Source organism: Rhineura floridana, chromosome 5 (assembly GCF_030035675.1).
Source record: "Rhineura floridana isolate rRhiFlo1 chromosome 5, rRhiFlo1.hap2, whole genome shotgun sequence".
Taxonomy (NCBI): Eukaryota; Metazoa; Chordata; class Lepidosauria; order Squamata; family Rhineuridae; genus Rhineura; species Rhineura floridana.
Window position 1 is genome coordinate 86,670,926 of NC_084484.1, and position 18,056 is coordinate 86,688,981.

At 38.1% G+C, this 18,056-nt stretch overlaps 1 protein-coding gene across 12 annotated transcripts in view; it reads right to left on the bottom strand.

Moving 5' to 3' along the window:
- The window catches only part of DMD (dystrophin), a 2,032,119-nt gene that overhangs the window by 1,172,131 nt on the left and 841,932 nt on the right, over window positions 1–18,056 (bottom strand). For all 12 annotated transcript variants that reach the window (XM_061627388.1, XM_061627390.1, XM_061627384.1 and 9 more), the window contains 5 exons: window positions 13,425–13,580; window positions 12,139–12,309; window positions 9,093–9,275; window positions 8,407–8,541; window positions 7,744–7,893 (listed from right to left, as the gene is read on the bottom strand). In XM_061627388.1, the coding sequence (XP_061483372.1) occupies window positions 7,744–7,893; window positions 8,407–8,541; window positions 9,093–9,275; window positions 12,139–12,309; window positions 13,425–13,580 (795 nt within the window). The remainder of the gene's footprint in view (window positions 1–7,743; window positions 7,894–8,406; window positions 8,542–9,092; window positions 9,276–12,138; window positions 12,310–13,424; window positions 13,581–18,056) is intronic.

Sequence of the window (18,056 nt, forward strand, 5' to 3'; positions counted from 1 at the left end):
CTTTCCCTCACCAGTCAATTGGCAGCTTCCCTGGTTCTTTGTCCATTATCCACTGAGTCCGGCAGAGGCAGTGGATGCTCTTTCAGTTCCTTGGCTCCCGGGGCTCCTTTATGCCTTTTCTCCAATACCTCTGATAACTCATGCACTAAGGGAGGAACACGTGGTGATGGTCCTGATAGCCGCATTTTGGCCACATTGTCCATGTTTCTCAGAACTTCTTTGTTTTTACTCCAAAGCCCCATGGACGCTCCTGCTTCAACCAGATCTGTTGACACAGGGCCAGTTTACCATCTGGACTCACCCTGGGTGAAGCTGACTGCTTGGCAGTTGAGTATTTAAAGAATGTATGTCTCTCACAGGATGTGATCTCTACCATTTGGGCATCATGTCGTCCCTCTACAGCTAAGAGACATGCACACTTTTGTTACCTGGAATATCCTCATATATTCAGTTTTCTGCAGGATTGTCTTCACCTACGTTTGAAGGTTAACACCCTGCAAAGTCAAGTGTCAGCTCAATCACCAGTGTTGTCTCTGGGTTCCAACAGGTCAGTTGGTTCTCATCCACTGATAAAGTGCTTTCTGAAGGGGCCAAGGTGCTCTGTCCAACTACAGTCCACAGGTATCCAACCTGGAGTCTTCAAACAGAACTGACCATGCTTCAGAGAGCTTTTGAATCTCTTCATAGTTTCACTTCAGATTCTGTCATTCAAAGTTCTCTTTCTAGTGGCGATTACATCAGCCAGACAGGGTTGTCTTACGAACTGATCCTATGTTTGTGCCCAAGTAAATTCTTCTTTTTGTCTCCAGCAAGAACTTGTGCTTCTCACATTCTGTGTGAACCCATCTCATCTATATGAGAAGGCTTGGCACTTTCTTGATGCTAGGAGAGACTTAAAGGTCTACATCAATCGAACAAAGGACTTCAGACTTACCGATTTACTGTTTGTCTCATTTCATCCTGGGTCTCTGGGACAAGAGTTTCTACTTCCACCTTGTCCTGTTGATTGTGGGCTTGTATTTTGTTAGCATATGACACTCTACACTTACTTGTTCTGCAGAACATAACTGCACATTCGACAAGATCAGCTGCAACCACGGCAGCCTTCTTAGTTAATAGTCCATTGCTAGAGACTTGCAGGTCTGCCACTTGGGTCTCACCCAATATGTTTGCTAGTGATTATAAGATGGATACGTATGCCTTGGCCGAAGCTGTCTTTGACCAATGTGTTCTACGTAGGCCAAGCCACTGTCCGTCCGTCCCCAGTTGGGAGTGCTTGGGTACATCCCACTTTATGGACTATCATCCAGGGGGAAGAGGACTTTGGTCTTTACCTGAAATAATTTTCTCCTGGATGATAGTCCATCAAGGCCCACTCTATCCTGTGGCTTGGTCACTTGTTCCGTGTTTGTATCTTCATGGCAATTGGTTCTGATTGTTTAAGATTTCCTATCTTTCTGTAAAATTCATTGTGCATATTCACATATGTTTGTATGTACACGTTTGTTTCCCATTGGGTATTTCATTATTCATTCAAACCATTATAGTTAAAACATGCATATCTTTCTGTACCTGAGAATTTTTCCATGAAGTTGTTTTAAATACATTTGATTACACTGGCTTTGTTAGTGACACTGTGTCATTGTCATTTATTAGGGGTGTAGGTGTTCTGTTATTTTTCCTTTGGGAGAATTTTTCCTTTTCAGGTAACTCATATGGCCAACTCATCATGAAAGGACTTGGGAGGTCAGTGACTGATGTGACCTACTCCCCATGTTGTTGCTGCAATTCCTGCCTATGGATGCTAGGTGGTGATGTGTACCCACATGATGGACTATCGTCCAGGAGAAATTTATCTCAGGTAAGGAACAAAGTCCCCATCTTCTCCAGACAAGTATTAATAATACACTGGATATTAATGTACCTGCCTCAGTATTCTCTTCAGCTATTTTCTGGTCTTATTCCTCACACTGCTCTCATGTACTAACTCCCTTTCTCCCAATTCCACATCTGATTGATTCTCTCCAGCTTTCCTCTCAACTAACAACTGTCTCTCTTTGACAGTTAACTCCCATCTGACTGGAACCTCCAGCCAATCAGAGGCTGCTGTCACCCAGACTAACCAGAATGAATTTACCTGATCCAGGCTCCATTTAATATATTCTCAAAGTGATAGTGCCTCTCTCTTCTCAGAACCTGTCACCTAGCAGCCATTGTTAAGCAGGCTTGTAACATAACAATAGAAGACCTCATGACAGTCACACAGGTCACAGAATATATTTTTCTTCTTCTAATGCTAGCATAAACAAACATATATACAGCATTTCTCCACACCATTGATACATGTTCTTATTTTCAGCAATCATTATAATCCAACTCCACTGCATATTTTATAATTAATGCACCACAGTTCAGTTTTAACAGATTAAATCCCTTCTGTTGTTACATGGCTATCTGTATCTTTAAATTTCTCACTGGGTTTATTGGTTTTTGAAGGAGAATGCAAAGTGAGCAAATAGTTTCTTGAAACCAAGTAGACACTTGCTCCAGTGGAACTCCTCTAAACTACAGGAGCAGATGTTTGGCAGACATAAGTGCTACAGAAGAAAGGGGTGGGTGAGAAAGCCCCACTGTGCAAGTAGAAATCTGTCCTTTGGATACAAGCCCATATGTTGCTAGAAAAAGAAAAATGGAAGAGTTGGAGCTGCTTATAATTTACCATTTATTATGTGCATTAATACATATTTCAAGAGAAATTACCATATAAAATTTAATATATTTATTTTATTTATTTATTATTTGATTTATATCCCGCCCTTCCTCCCAGCAGGAGCCCAGCAGGAGCCTTAATATATCCAAAGTGTTTTGTTCCACTGCATCCAAAGTTACTGGAAATTTTTATGAAAACACATTTCTTATTAAGCCTGTGTTTCCCTGTATAAATTAAATATACACAGCATATATGAACAATATTGGATAGGGTACAGATTCTGCTGGGGGAAGGGGAAATTGCTCAAAATTCGGCTTGAATTTTATGGGTGTATCCAATGTAGTGTGAAGTTATGGTCACTTAGTATACTTGTTGCACTGATTAAATGTGTTGCACTGGTGGAACATTGTTGCTCATGTGAAAGAATAATGAACTTTGACCTTTCTGATAAGGAGGATTCTATAATCAATATGCTTATATCTGCTTATAAGAGCTGAGAGGCTTTCTATCACATCTTAAGGTACATCTTCACAAAGGGAAAATGAGGAAGTTCTGTGTAAGGCCAGCTAGCAGGGGGAAAAGAGAAGTTGTGGGCAATGGAGATATCTGAAATCTTTCTGTTAGAGGTTTGTGTCTGCTTCTAGCTAAAACAGCAGTTAGAAGTATATAATACCTGACACGTGTAAAGAACCACCCTGAAGTGTGATAAGTACATGCACTCAACACATACTATGCAAACCCCTCCTCACTACTCTAAGGAGGAGATACATCACGTATATTAGTAACCACTCCTCATGAAATGGCCCACTTACCATGTATGGGATAAATCTAGTAGGTTCTATGTGATGTATGTAAACTATATAAGTCTGTGGGTCCATGGTTCGAGAGGGAGACTCTTTGACTCTCTCTCCTGATGTACATCAGTGATTTCTTCTTTATTGCAGTAAAGCTTGTTCAAGTGACTGCTACTCCTAAATTTGACTGGTGAGTTATTTTTCCTTACACACTCAAGAAAATGCAATAAGCAGGTTGCTGGTAACTTTGTCACACAATAAATTGCGCATGTTGCACAACAAGCTTCCGTTAGTGCAACTGTTCTGTAAGATTCTTCTGTTATGCAATATTAAAACTCTAGCATGTGTCTGCTAGAGAATGTTTGATACAGCCCTATGTTAAAGAAGTTCATAGGAGGAAATTTCCCTCTCCATTTCTTCCTCCAGTAGCCCCACCCTATTCCAAATTGTCCAGGAAAGTCTCCAACCTTTTGGAGGGGTTATTCAGAGCTCACAGGTGGCTGCTGGAGACGAGAATGTGAAAGTTTTATTCCATTAACTTCCTAAGTTAACTTGTCTTGGGATCCAAGCCAATGTATACAAACTATAATTTTATGGGCATTTCCATTATATTGTTGTGTGCCACCCAATCTCTAAGCAGTGTGAGATTTCTAGGGGTATCTGCACTTACTCAAGGTTTGGTTTCCTTGAAAAGAAGGCCAGCGGAGACTTTGGTGTCTTTTAGGAAATATGGTTTTTATTTATACACATTCCAAACTGAGCTTAAGATGGAGAGGTTTGCAGCATTGACATATATGCAGACTGACCATTCAATAAGCCATTCACTCACAGGCTAACTTGGCTAAACTATTAGCTTATGCAAAGAAAACTGGTTTGACTGGTGGAGCAGGTTTCTTCCTTTGCAGATCCCAAATCAGAGGCTAATAAGGGGATTCATAGAAATCATCCATCTCACCCCCCAAATCCCAAAACAATATGTTAAGTTAGATTTTCAAATTACTCAAAGTTTTACTGGCCTGCTTGCCTACTAAGACTGCCTATATTGCTGACTTGTGACAGAATGTCTTGCTGTGAGAAGAAAACAAATTAATAAACTCTTCCAGTTACAATGATGTTTCTGGTTCATCAACCTGGTGATATAATTTATTTGCCATATGTGAAAGGCTATTTACAAGCATAGTTTAAGGACCATATGTGGTTTCTTTTAAAGCCATTCCAGACTAGAGGAACCATATTTGCAACATGATTTTTTTTTTAAAAAAAATTGTGTTTGACGTTTTGGCTTTCCATTGCTAGAAACAGAAACTGTGCATTAGTTCTAAAAGTGAAGGTGTGTGGTGGACAATATCATGCCTCTCTTGATGGCATCCTTAGCTACTGTGGGGCTTGTTTTGGCTAAAATGAAGGAAGATTTTATTTATGTATTTTTTAAGAAATCTATATGTCATCCTTTACCAAAAGGCCACAAGGTGTTCTATAACATAAAAATTGAATGTCTCTGTGTTTAAAATAAATATTAAAAAACAATTATTTCCATATAACACATAATAAAAGAAGCAGGATCAAATGTTGGCTATGGCTTGTAGTTTTAATTCAGGGACTTTATCAAGCACTGCCCTGACTGTTTGTGCTCTTTGCAATCACAGTCTCTCTCCCTCCCTCTCTCTCTATATGTAAATGTAAATAAATATAAAAATAGTTGAGAAATGAACATTATAAAAATAGTAGGCCTCTCATTTCTGTAATTTGAGATGGTTTCTAATCATATCATGTCACATATGTCAGTTTGAGCCATTTCAGATGGCTAAATGTTCTTTATTTTCATTTTAGCGTCTTATTTAGTGAATGTTTCCCATATATCAGTTTCACTGACATGAATTTTCATTTTTCTGACATGCTGTAGATCTGTAAATGTGAAGACAATATTACACGACATATAATTCTAAAACAACAGTTGATTTTCCTTGGCAACATTTTAAGGGGGAAGCACTTAAAGCTCAGACATGTCTTCAGTGAGAAGAAGACAATATTCATGCATTATTTTGGAATAATACAAAGAAAAATCTGTATCCTTAAGATGACCTGCCAGGTTACATGGCAGCACAAAGTCAAAGCATTTGCTGGGTTTGCACCTACTTTTGTTCATTTAAAGAGTGCTTAATGCAGATGTGCCAAAAATGCTGGTGATCAAAATGCTAGAAGCTTCAGAAATACTCCTTCAAAATTCTAGACATTTGATATTGTGGGCCAAACTATACATTTCCAGGGTTTTTTTTTTTTTTTTTTTAACTGGCCAGTTGTAAGCCATGCTTTTTATAATATGTGTTCATTATAAAAAGCATGGCTTACAACTGGCCAATCCCCCAATCAAAAATCACCCCAACTACTATTTCCTGTGAAAGTACTAGTATTGAAAATAGCTTTTTTAGAGGAAAATAGTACCTTGCTAGGAAAACAGAGGAAACCCCTCTTCCCAAGCACTGTAGTAGCAGACTGGGTCAGGGTCCCAAGTAGTTGCTTTTTCTGAAAAATAAACTGGCCAGCTCTAAGCATCTTTAAAAAAAAGAAAGAAGAATGCTTAACATGATATGTACTTTGCCCTATGCCTCTAATTTGAGAAGAATGGAAGCAGCATGACTGCTTCTCAGAGAGTGATGGGTTGAATGATTCAGAGACAGACAAATCTGTGAGTGTACTGGTGCCTCTTCTCAGTAGTCAGGGACGAATTCAGAAGTGCAGGGTCTCTTCATGATAGTCACAGCCATGCCCCTTCCCACAGCCACATCCCTTTCTAAGATTATATAGCCTTCTCAAATTATAGAATAATCTGGCCAGGCCGAATACTACTTTCTGCTTCTCTGTCACTGTCCCAGTTTGACATCTCCTTTCAATGTGATTGACTCCAATCAGCAGGAAAGGACAAGGAAGCATATTGGAACACTCTTCTTAGTGGCCATCACACACCCCTTTCATGTAGATTGGCTCATAGGATGCTGGAGACACAGGGACCCTGCTGGGACCTGGCTTCCAAAAAAGTAGGGGGTTTAAGACTGCCCAAGACACTGGATGACTACACCTCTACTTCTCACATATCTCATGGTGGGATGAAAGAAAAGGACTGGATGCTCATGAGTTTTGCTCCAACTGGGAGACCAAACAGAACTGCTACACAGAACTTTCTTCTCCGTCTGCTATTTATGGTGGTAAGAAGAATGACCAAAATGGAAGCATGGACTGCCGAGTCATTTTTTGGTCCATCTCAATTGCATATTTGCTTATTCTTAAATCAATTCCTTTCCATTTCTGCATTAATCTGATTCCTTACTCCACAAATCATATAGAAATTTGTACTGAAATACTCAAATACACATTTTATCACAAAATACTATTTAAATACATATTTTATCCTAAAATGCATATTTTTAATGCATTGGCCCAGGGTATGCTCTGAAGGCACATGAGACCACCACCTTGCTGAAGTTAAGCAGTTCTGGGTCTGTTCAGTGCCCGGATGGGAGACCAGCTGGGAACCACATGTGTGCCACCATGAGGTCCTTGATGAAGGAAAGGTGGGATATAAATATAAGAAAATAAAGATTTTAATTAAAAAAAATGAGTCAACAAAATCCAAAATTAATTATGTTCTGTTCCATGTATTAGTCTGGGAGATGTGAACTATAAATGTGGGCCAAATGGAATTCTCCTCTATCCCTACCATGGACTGGTGAAGCTTCAACCCTGCTGGATACCCAGCACAAAAGAAAGAAAATGGCAACGAGATCCTAACCTGCTGTCCTACTGCGGATCCAGCAAGTTTAAAGCAAAACCCTGCCCTCTACTTCTGTTTTACCCTCTCTTCAGCACAAGATGGAATTGTCAAATTTAAAGTGATTGACTGACCATTCACTCTTATGCTGCAAACATCCTCCTTAAACCTGAAAGTATTTTTCTTGCCCACTCTGAGAACTTTGAAGTACAAGAATGTAGTTTTCTTAGAAAAGCCAGTACCAAGCAGCCTCTTCTATACACACACAAGAATACACAAAACACACACGTATTGATCCATGTCCCTTCATAAATTCCTCCCAAAGCTGACACACTGCAAATTTTGCTGGTTTCTACTTGCTTTAATACTGTTTTATGAGAAAGGTAGCTTTACTTTTTAGGAAACCAGCACTCCTATTAAACACAGTGTTAAGAGAAAAGTGTGGGAGAGTGAAATAATTTCTTAAAATGTACCTCCTGTTGCAGCTCTTCCCACCGAGTATTGAACTTCTCCAGTTTCTCATTGATCAGTTCATCCAGAACTCCACCATCAGTTAAAGTCTGTGCCAGCTCCCGAATTTGATTGCGGTTATCTTCTGGGTGTTGCATTAATGTTTCCAGAGACTGAAACAGCAATAAACTGTATTATTTGTTTTGACATTCCCCTTAGACCAAGCAAAAGAGCATTCAGAGTTCTTGTTAAAATAAAAAAGCAAGAAATATTACATTTTCATTAAAATAGAAGAGTATTCATGAGAAAAATAAAGCTGTGTGGATGCTGCAAAAACAATGGAGGCACAAGGAGCTTCAAAGCCACATTAAACTGTGGTGTAGACAAACCCACAGCCACAGAACAAAGCATATATTTGTGAAAGCATATTTGAATGAACTACATTTGTGTTTGTTGAGAAGGCTACATTATTCTTTTTGACAACACCAATTCAAGTCTAATAATGGTATGGCCTTTCTGAACCTAGTGTGTTCATATCTTCCTTTGCCACTACTAATACATTGAAATATAATGGAACAAAATTAATGGAATTAAAGTACATTTATATAGTGCATAGAACATAACACCCTTTAAAGCATATTATACTTTGATTTAACACAGAACTTAATCATAATGTCAGTACTTACATTTAGTGCTTCTGAGATATCTTCTGTGCCTTCCTTAATATTTTCTGTTGCCCTGAGTTTTGATTCTATCTCATTTAACCACTTGTTTTCTATATCCAAGTATAATAATAGTTCACGCCAACATGCCCATACTTCCTGATGAATAATTTTTAAAAACAAAAATAGAAATTAATTTTTAATGCAAAAATCCTTGAAAAGCATGTTGTTAATGTTTTATTTTTGGAAATGAATAGACTTATTTCTACTATATTACCTAGAAATATGTGAAATATGAACAATGTTATTGGGTGACCTACATACATGCCATAAATAAATAAATAAAAATAATCTGGAAATTTCACAGTTCTATATTAAAGTTTCAAATAAAGAAAATAAAAGGGGTTTGACTGCATGGGTAAAAATTAATTGACCAGTTTCCTAGAAAACAATGTCAAACTTTCTAGTTTACATTTTAATTCACTTAGCAAAACTAAAATGATTCTCACTGAGATAAACATGGAAATCATGCTGGTTTGGGGCTGATGGGAGTTGTACTCTAAAACAGCTGGAGAACATCAGGTTGTGGGAGGCTATATTAAACTGAAGACTTATGAGGACAAACATTTATTCACTGCTAGTGTGCGTTAGCACCTACCTTTTCTGCTACACTTCAAAGTGTTCGAATTTTAGCTGGAAAAAGAACTGACCTCTAATGTTTTGCACTTCCCATTTAGCCTGCTGCAGAGCCGCTGGTAGTTCTTAGTTAGAACATCAAGTTCCTTTTTTAAGGACTCATGAGCTGCAGGTGGAGCCCTTGCTATAAAATTGTTCACAGAATCTGTAAGAAGCTTCACTTTCACGTCTTTCTGTGCTGCCTCTTCTTTTGCTCTCTGTAAATATATAAATGTGGAGTAACCATTATAATCCCTGAGTAAGTGGTGAAATCCTGGGTAAAAAATGCTATATTATTTTACATGTCATCAAGTAGTAATGAGTTTAAGATAATGAGCAATCAGCTGAAAAGCCCCTTCACTTCCTCAGCCATAGACATGTTGCAGAGACTCCTATTTCCAAGTCAAGCATTATGACCCTCTCCACTTCTTCTCTACCCAAACGTCTTCCTTTTCAGCTACTTGGGATCCTCTAAAACGTCCTCCTTTCCCCACATTTCTACTCATACAGTAGTGGCTACTGCTCTAGAGTTTGGTAGGTGAGAGAGAAGGGGAAGGGGATTTGGATAATCATGGTACATAAAAGAGAGGAAAATGGGCTTTGGAAATGGTGGGGTGGGGATAAACAATGGCCCTCACAGTATTTCTGGTTGGGGTACCCAAGGTGTGTATCACTCTGGATTTTCTCAGATTAAGCCAAATAATGAACAGAAAATGGCTGCAGATATCAGCAAAAGAAGCAGGTTTTGATACAAAAATGCAGTTTTGAGAAAGAGGAAGGGAGAGAGCTGGTTTTGAGTTCTGGAAAGTAAGTTTTGCAGGTCTCCTCTTTGGTTATCCTCTTGGGATAGGGTTGCACTCCCTTTGAAGGAGCAGATTCACAGCTTGGGGATACTCTTTGATGCATCTTTATCACTACATGACCAAGTTACCTTAGTGGGTAGAAATGCCTTCTACCAGCTTTGACTGGTGCTCCAGCTGCGACCATTCCTGGACTGAGATAGCCTGTCCACAAAGCTCTTTAAGTAATTACTGTAACATGCTAATGGATCTGTCCTTCTATCTGGTCCAGGAGCTGCAATTAGCTGCAACTGAACAATGCCAGGCTCTTCACAGGAGCAGGTTACTATCAACATGTTACTCCTTTGCTGAGATAACGCACTGGTTGCCAATTTGCTACCAGACCAGGTTCAAGGTTCTTGTGAGAATTCATAAACCCCTGAACAACTTCAGACCCAAGATGGAGCTGTTTTTTGTATGTTGCATGAAATGTTAATTTTCATATGAAATGAATCTTCTCACTTCCCCCCCCCACCATGGTATAATGTATTTATGTTTATGTTTTTTAAATTAAGTTACTTGGAGATCTTGTAGGTGACAAGTGAATATGTTTTATTATTAATAAAAACAATTAATAATAATAATTAATAATAATAATAATACCGTAAGAGCTGCCTGATTCCTTATGTTCCACCTGAATCATTGGGATCTTCTGATGGGGTACTTTTAATGGTTCCCCATGTGCTGAGGTTTGGTCAGCCTTTACCAAGGACCAAGCCTTCAGTGTAGGAGGCTCTACCCTGTGGATCTCCTTGCCAATAGAAGTTTGGCAGGAATTCTCCCTGCTTTCTTTTAGATGTCTTTTAAAAACTATATTGCTCAGGCAGGCCTTTGGAACATGTTTTGTTTATCAACCAGTTTTTATTAATGTTTTATTGATCTTTCTACTGTTATTATAGTGTTGTGCTTTCGTGTTGTGCAACGTCTTATTATATTTTCTAGGAACATGTGGTTTATAAATAGTTAAGTAAACAAAACATGGAGCAATACAATTTGTTCTTTGTAGGAATCAAAATGTGTCTCTGAGTTCAACCTGTATATTTGTAAATAATTTAAAATATCAAACACCATAAGTCTCTAATGATTTCTCTTTCCAAAGGAAACCAAACCCAAAGTAAGTGCTGCCCCTGAAAATGCCACACTGCTTGGACGGCACTGAATGCATAACAATATAAATCATACACATGGTTATCTTAAGGAGATAATAGAAACTAAACCATACCTGCCCATTAGCTGTACCAGAGTAGCAGCCATATTTGATATGGGGTGGGTAGATATTTTTTGTGTGTCTCGATTAATGCAGTCACATAGCATGCATGCACAGCCCGTATCTTTACATGTCCTTACACCAGCTGCACAGCAGGTTGTCTTTGATATGGATGGCCTGAATCTATAGAAGGCAAGTGGCAGTTTTGTTCCATAGCACTCTGTGCAATACTTGTATGCAATGTTGCAAAGTGTAGTGCTATTCCTCTTATTACAGCTATTGCTGTCCTCACTTCTAGTTTAGAATGAAAGAGCTGAACCAGAAATACAGGAAGTTCCCATGCCAATATTTAAAATGGGAGTAGATGAGGGCGTCAAACATATCTGACTGTAGTATTACCAATATGCATTAACACTATATCAGATAAAACTGAGATAACCTTTAATATGGTCAAGAAATCAGAGTCTATATTCATATGGTCATTTCCCTGAGTAATAGTTCTAATTTACAGGGATAAGTTAGTGCAGCAGGGAATTGCCACTTGTTCTATACATTTTTGGAAAGGAAAATGACAGCATGAATTGGTGCTGGACGCAACCACCTGACTCCCATTTATGACAGCCTACAATTTCTGAATTCCATTAGAGACAAATTTCATATAGAGGAGTAACAGCCCATGGATTACATACCATATGATTCAATTATCATAGAAAAGAGAGTGGGAGGGTATGAGAACAGGTGCAAAATTTGATGTGGGTACCCCCAAAACTATAAGGACACGTACAAATGCAACACTAAATCTGATTAAGCATTGGGGGGAAAACCTTCTAGCATTACAATTCTTTGAAGAGTCAGATATCTTATAACAAATGCTAAACTGAAGTGAAATTACTTTAAACCACCTTTTGCTTTAAATTTAAGAGTTCTCAAGTAAAGCTCAAATTGCCAACTCTTTCAAGTGAGCAAACAGATTGTGTGCAATGATAACTTCAAGAAGATCAGATAAAATTAAACAAATCAGTTTGTGTTTTTTACCTTCAGTTCCTCAACAGCTTTCTGTAATTCATCTGGTGTTTTATACTCAAAATCCCTCTCAAGGTACTCTTCTTCTGCTTGTGTAATCCATTCATGCATCTCTGACAAATCCTTTCGAAGACTCACAGTCTTATCCAAACCACTTTTCAGTGCTGCTTTCTTAGCATAGGTCTTAAAGAAACAACATGATTTTCTCTTGTAAACACTAGTTAATATGTTAATTAAACGTTAAACTAAATGCCTAGCACATAAAAAATCCCATTTTAAAAAAGACAGTTCTTAAAGCTGAAGGGTTGGATCTAGACTAGCCCTGTTGTGAATGCAAGGGCTCCTTTTGTTCATGGAAAGGATGTGGATCCAGTAGACATTACTGCTGGAGAAAAGCAGGGGGAGGTAGCCACACATGATATGCTGTTTTTGAGGTTGCCCCAACCCTCCAGTGCAGACTTGGGGGGGCAGAGGTGCTGTAGATGGGGGATTTTGTGAAAATACCCTCCCCTCCTTCTAACACTGGAAGATCCAGTTAGTGGGGTTTTGCTCTTGGGTAGACTAGGTCCAACCCAAAATCTTGTTTCCCAAATGGCGTAAAGAGCAGGACAAGAAGATGCCAAGCCTTACAAGAAGAAAAAAAGTGATGTATCTTGATATATAACAAGCAACCTGAGACAGAGTCCATCCCTTCTTCTTTAGACAATTTCCTCTGTTTAATTTAGTAATATAAGATTGTATAGCATTCTGTCTTAAAATATTCAGAATTTCTTTTATATGGTTTTAAGGTTGCTTTTTTCCCAGTACAATTGCTTTTCTGCTCTCTGTGGCTAATTTTGAGACAACTGAAGTTTGTAACAGACAGAAGCTTGTAACAGATAGAAGTTGCAATTTGTAGTTCTAAGCTATTTTACTCAGACTCATAATAGTGTTTTATCATTCCTTATGTTTTGACATACATGCTACAAAATATTTTGAGTAAAGCAAAAGCCAATGTAGACAAAACTATTAATTAGGTACAGTACTTTGTTAGATTATATTTACCTACTGCAGCTTATGCCAAACTCTCCCTTTGCAATTATATAACATTACATGGTCATCAGACAATCACATGCAAATCTATGTAACCTGTGTGCATTTCTGCATGGTAGATAAATTTAGTAAGATGGAAGGTTAATAAATGTGAACCATAAATGTCTGGCTCCACCTTCACATTCAGTAGTTGCTGGGGGGGATTTTATGTCAATGAGAAATCTGGAATTAAATTAAGAGAACCCACTCTTAAAGAGACAACATACCTGCTGGCAAATGTGATCCCACTGAGCATTAAGTTCTTTTAGTTCAGCTTGTATTTTTGAAGAAAACTCTGGCTCTGCTTCATTCTTCATTTTCTTCCCAATCTCATTAACACTGTTTAAACTGGGCTGGATTGTCTGAATATCATTTAGCAGAGCCTAAAGGATGGGAAATATGCATTGTTTTATAGCCCTCCAAAATATATAGTTCTCAATTCAATAAATTAAAATAAAATTGAAGCATACTTGGTAGTATTCTAAACAATATGTGCAATCCCTTCACCCACACATGCAGCCAGGCCCTTAACCATAGTTTCTGAGGAACAGCTTTGGAACAAGCTGAGTTCTTCAAACCAAATACAAATTGTAATAACCCAAGATATGTTTATCCAAATGTAAAGTGTGTGTCTCTCTCTTCCGCTTTTCTTGACCAATGTACAACCACTTCGCAAGACATGAAAATATTGCTATGATGCAACATGCCTTTTCTAATAATATGATGATTGCAGTCCTGATTAGGGTGGTAGATAAGGGTGTGAAGGCACTCTAATTTCACTAGGAATGGACAAGAATTCCACTGAATTGGTAACTGAACTGATCAGCATCTGAATGAGCAAATTAATGATGCACATCAGCCAATTGGAGGAAACATTTCAACTTCTTTCCAAGATTGCAATTGTTTACCAACTGAAAAGTACTTTGTAAAATTAGATCAGTTGTGCACTTCTAATTTCTCTGAGCGGTGTGTGAGTGTGTGCGTGTCTGTGTGTCATCTCAGCATACACTCTTATCGGGCAGTAGAAATGCTCCTCTCATTAGATTTCCAGAAAAAAAAACAGTGCCATCCAAGATGGTTCCAAACCATCTTTTCTCTGTCCCCAAACTGCCCCTTACCACATACACACACAAGACCCTCCTACAAACTCTGATGGCTTTTAAGTTCCAAACATTTCAGAGAGAGCTCCGTAACAAGAAGCCAACTTCAGACAACCAGAGCCCTTTAAGATGGCATTCACCAATCATTCTTGGTCATTTACAAGCAATTTGCATGACAAAAAGTCTGGGCATCCTGCAACATTTCTAAAGACAATTTTTTTCCTGTAACTATTCTATAACTAACTATTGACACATAATGAAATCTGAAATTTAGGAGAAATCTTTATTTGTATTATTATTGTTTGCATTTACAGTCTCAATGGTATAATTGTAAAAATGACTGAAGAAAAAAATGGTGATTAAAATTCAAATTTCACACTATAGTAGCTGTGTAACTATAATTGTTTACAGAAGGATATAAAAGAACAGAGTGTACTGCTTAGAACTCAAGATTGTTATTAATAACATATGCCATAATTCAGTGCATAGTTATACTCATTTTAATCTGTTGACATCAATAGAGTCTAAGAATGTCTAAATCTCTGCTATGACCAGTGTGAATGAGTCTAGAAATGAAGCAAACATATGGCAAGGGAAGTACAGACATACATTGCATATGCTCATTTTTTAAAATGCAAAATATAAATTAAGTAGGTAAGAGAACAATTTCCTTCTCAGTTTAATAGACAAGATATGCCAAGTTGGATAAGGTAGAAGCAAATATGTCACACAGTTTTATGGATATAAAGCTGAGAAATTGGACTTAAACAATTTACTTTCTGGACTTTTGGTTAGATTAGTTTAGGTGGGTAGCTTAGGAAATCTCATTTCCTCAGAAAATAATCAGTATTTACTTTGACACAAAGAGGCAAGATTTAGGTTGATGAGAAGCCTTTGAATAGATAAACAGAAGTAAAAAAAAGTTGAAACATTTTGATTGCTTTCTCTTTTTGTAATGGTGAAATACTCAAGGGCTGGCAAAGTGAAATGTTTCTTATTAATGGCTTCTAGGAAATACAAAGAGGGGATGGTAAACATTTCACTCTGCAATAGACTCTCTCTGTTATGGCTTCCAACAAACAGAAGCTTGCTGATAAGCTATTCAGTAGCTAAGTAACAGCATGTGTATAATACTTGACATTTCTCAGGATATAGGCAGGGAAATAGCAGGGGAACCCTGAAAATGTGTTTGTGATGAGTGGAAAACCCAACCCTTACCTAACCCCCCCCCAAAAAAAATCACTTCACACTAATTAAAATTGGGGAGAAAATTATCTAAATAAGGAATTTCATGATGACGATGCATGTCACTTTCAAGAGTCCAAGAGGACAGATTTCTACCCTGACCCAATTTGGATGTAACCCAGTATGAAAGGCGTTGTTGTTGTTGTTATGACTTATGGCGACCCTATGAATCAGTCACCTCCAAGAGCATCTGTCGTGAACCGCCCTGTTCAGATCTTGTAAGTTCAGGTCTGTGGCTTCCTTTATGGAATCAATCCATCGCTTGTTTGGCCTTCCTCTTTTTCTACTCCCTTCTGTTTTTCCCAGCATTATTGTCTTTTCTAGTGAATAGTATGAAAGGTACTCATAGCAAAAGTTGCAGCTACTTTACTCCTCTCCCAGTCCTCCTGCTGTGGAACAAACAAGAGCTAAGCTATGATTTGGCTTAGCGTTATGTCCAAAACTGGGTTCATAATTTGTTTTCCCCAAATAAACCATCAAGTTGTAGTTGTTCTTGGCTTACTGCTTGTGGTTTATCTGGTGGAAACAAACCACAAGCTCAGGTTCAAACATAACACTAAACCAAACCACAGCTTACCTCTGGGGTCGTGACAACAATAGGATGACCAGAGGAGGAGTGAAGTGCCCAAAATTTGTTGTTGTGAGTACCCATACACTTGCAGGTTCATGCTTAGCCATGGTTTGATTACAAAAGAACTGGACCAATATAAAAGCCATGGCAGATAAAACACAGAGCAAGGGTAGGGAAGTGGAGACAGGGTAAATAAATAGGGAAAGAATATACAATTATTTCTTCTGTATATATTTAGCCTAAGTTACATACTAAAGTTTTCTTCAGGCATTTGCCTGAACATGCAATACTGTAAACTCTGGATGGGGACAGAGGCATGCACAAAACCCACTTCCCAATGTCCCCAGGTGTGTGGGCTTCTCTTGGGAAGAAACTTTTCATGATTTCCATGAAAGTCTATAGAGGATTTCTTACTGTGTTTAGTTGAACACACAGAGAAATTCTCCCCATGACAGGGAACCCTGATTAGACAAGGCTACCAATCACAGGGAATTTCTAAATGCATTCACCATACATGTTTAGAAATTCTCTACAGACCTTTGCGCTAATCATGCAAAGGCATAACAGGCAGCAGGCACACCCGAAGATGTTGAGGCATGGCTTGCCTCATCTCCAGTTTACAACATTGCGTGTTTAGGCAAACACCAAGACACAGCTTTAGTTATAGCAGGAGATAGGAATTAGGGGACTGTGTCAAAGGTTTTATGGAAAAGATGGAGTTTTGGTTTATCTTAGGAATGAGAGACATGAAAATATGGTAGACAAATATTGGATGAAGGTGAAGGAACCAAGGCAAGACAATAGAACAAAAGGGAAGAGAAGACTCCAATAGGTAAGATGAGGAGGAAAATCAGTGTGTGAATCAGAGTTTTTGTTAAAGAGGACATGAGGAGTCAAAGATAGTGCAACAGAATGAGTGGTAACATTGAGGAAGTGATCTCTGGCTATCTCAAAAGGTATAAGGTCCCCGGGCCCTCATTTGCCCTGCAGGCCCCCAAAGAATCCAGATCTCTTCTCTTCAGAGAAAGTCTAATTGAGCCTGAGATCTGAGTCCTGGCAGGTCCTAATAATTGACTACAACATTTTTATACTGGGCTTTAGGGATAAGATTATACAGGTATAATTTAAAACACTTTAATGTAAATTGGAAGCGCTACATAAAAAGTGAAGGATTTTGGGAAGCTTTTAAACCACAAGAGATAATGGTTCACAGAATGTACACAATAAGAAAGAACAGTTTTTAGAGCTGATAAATTCAGTGAAATAGATATAGAATATTATAAGTTACAAGATTTATGATAATTACAAACTCTTCTGGGATAGTCAGAATGGTTTGTAAATCCTGTGATTGAAAAATCAATACTTAGTGATGACTTAAGCCTCTATAGGGGCTCTAACAGAACTTCCAAGCCTTGTGAGAAAATACAGTTCACAGAGCTTACGTACTCATCTGAGGCAGTGGAGCATGTAAAATTATGAGTGAAAAAATATTTGTAAAATACTCCTTTGGAATTGATTGTGTACAATGTAAGCAATATAAACAGAATTTTTACATAAACTTCAGACTTTTTCAAGGAAAATTGAAACTACTTGAGTCAGATAATTTCTGAGTTCTGTAGTATGTCATTACATTTTCTTGCTGATTACACAATTTGTTTCTTATTGGTCTTAAGTTACAACCAATTTAAATCAGGACGCTTAATTAAACAAGCTAGGCAGTGTTAGAGCAACATAGCATCGAAACGTATGCATACCAGTGGCATTGGGGATACAAAAAGGTGCAATCAGTAGATTCAATAGAGTACCCCAAGACAAAGGATATAATGCTCATCACACAAAACTGATGATACTCATGAGGGCAGTACAACAGAAATCAAATGGCAGTATATTACATAGCTACCTCTTGCTACCATCTAGTGACCAAATACAACACAATATCCATA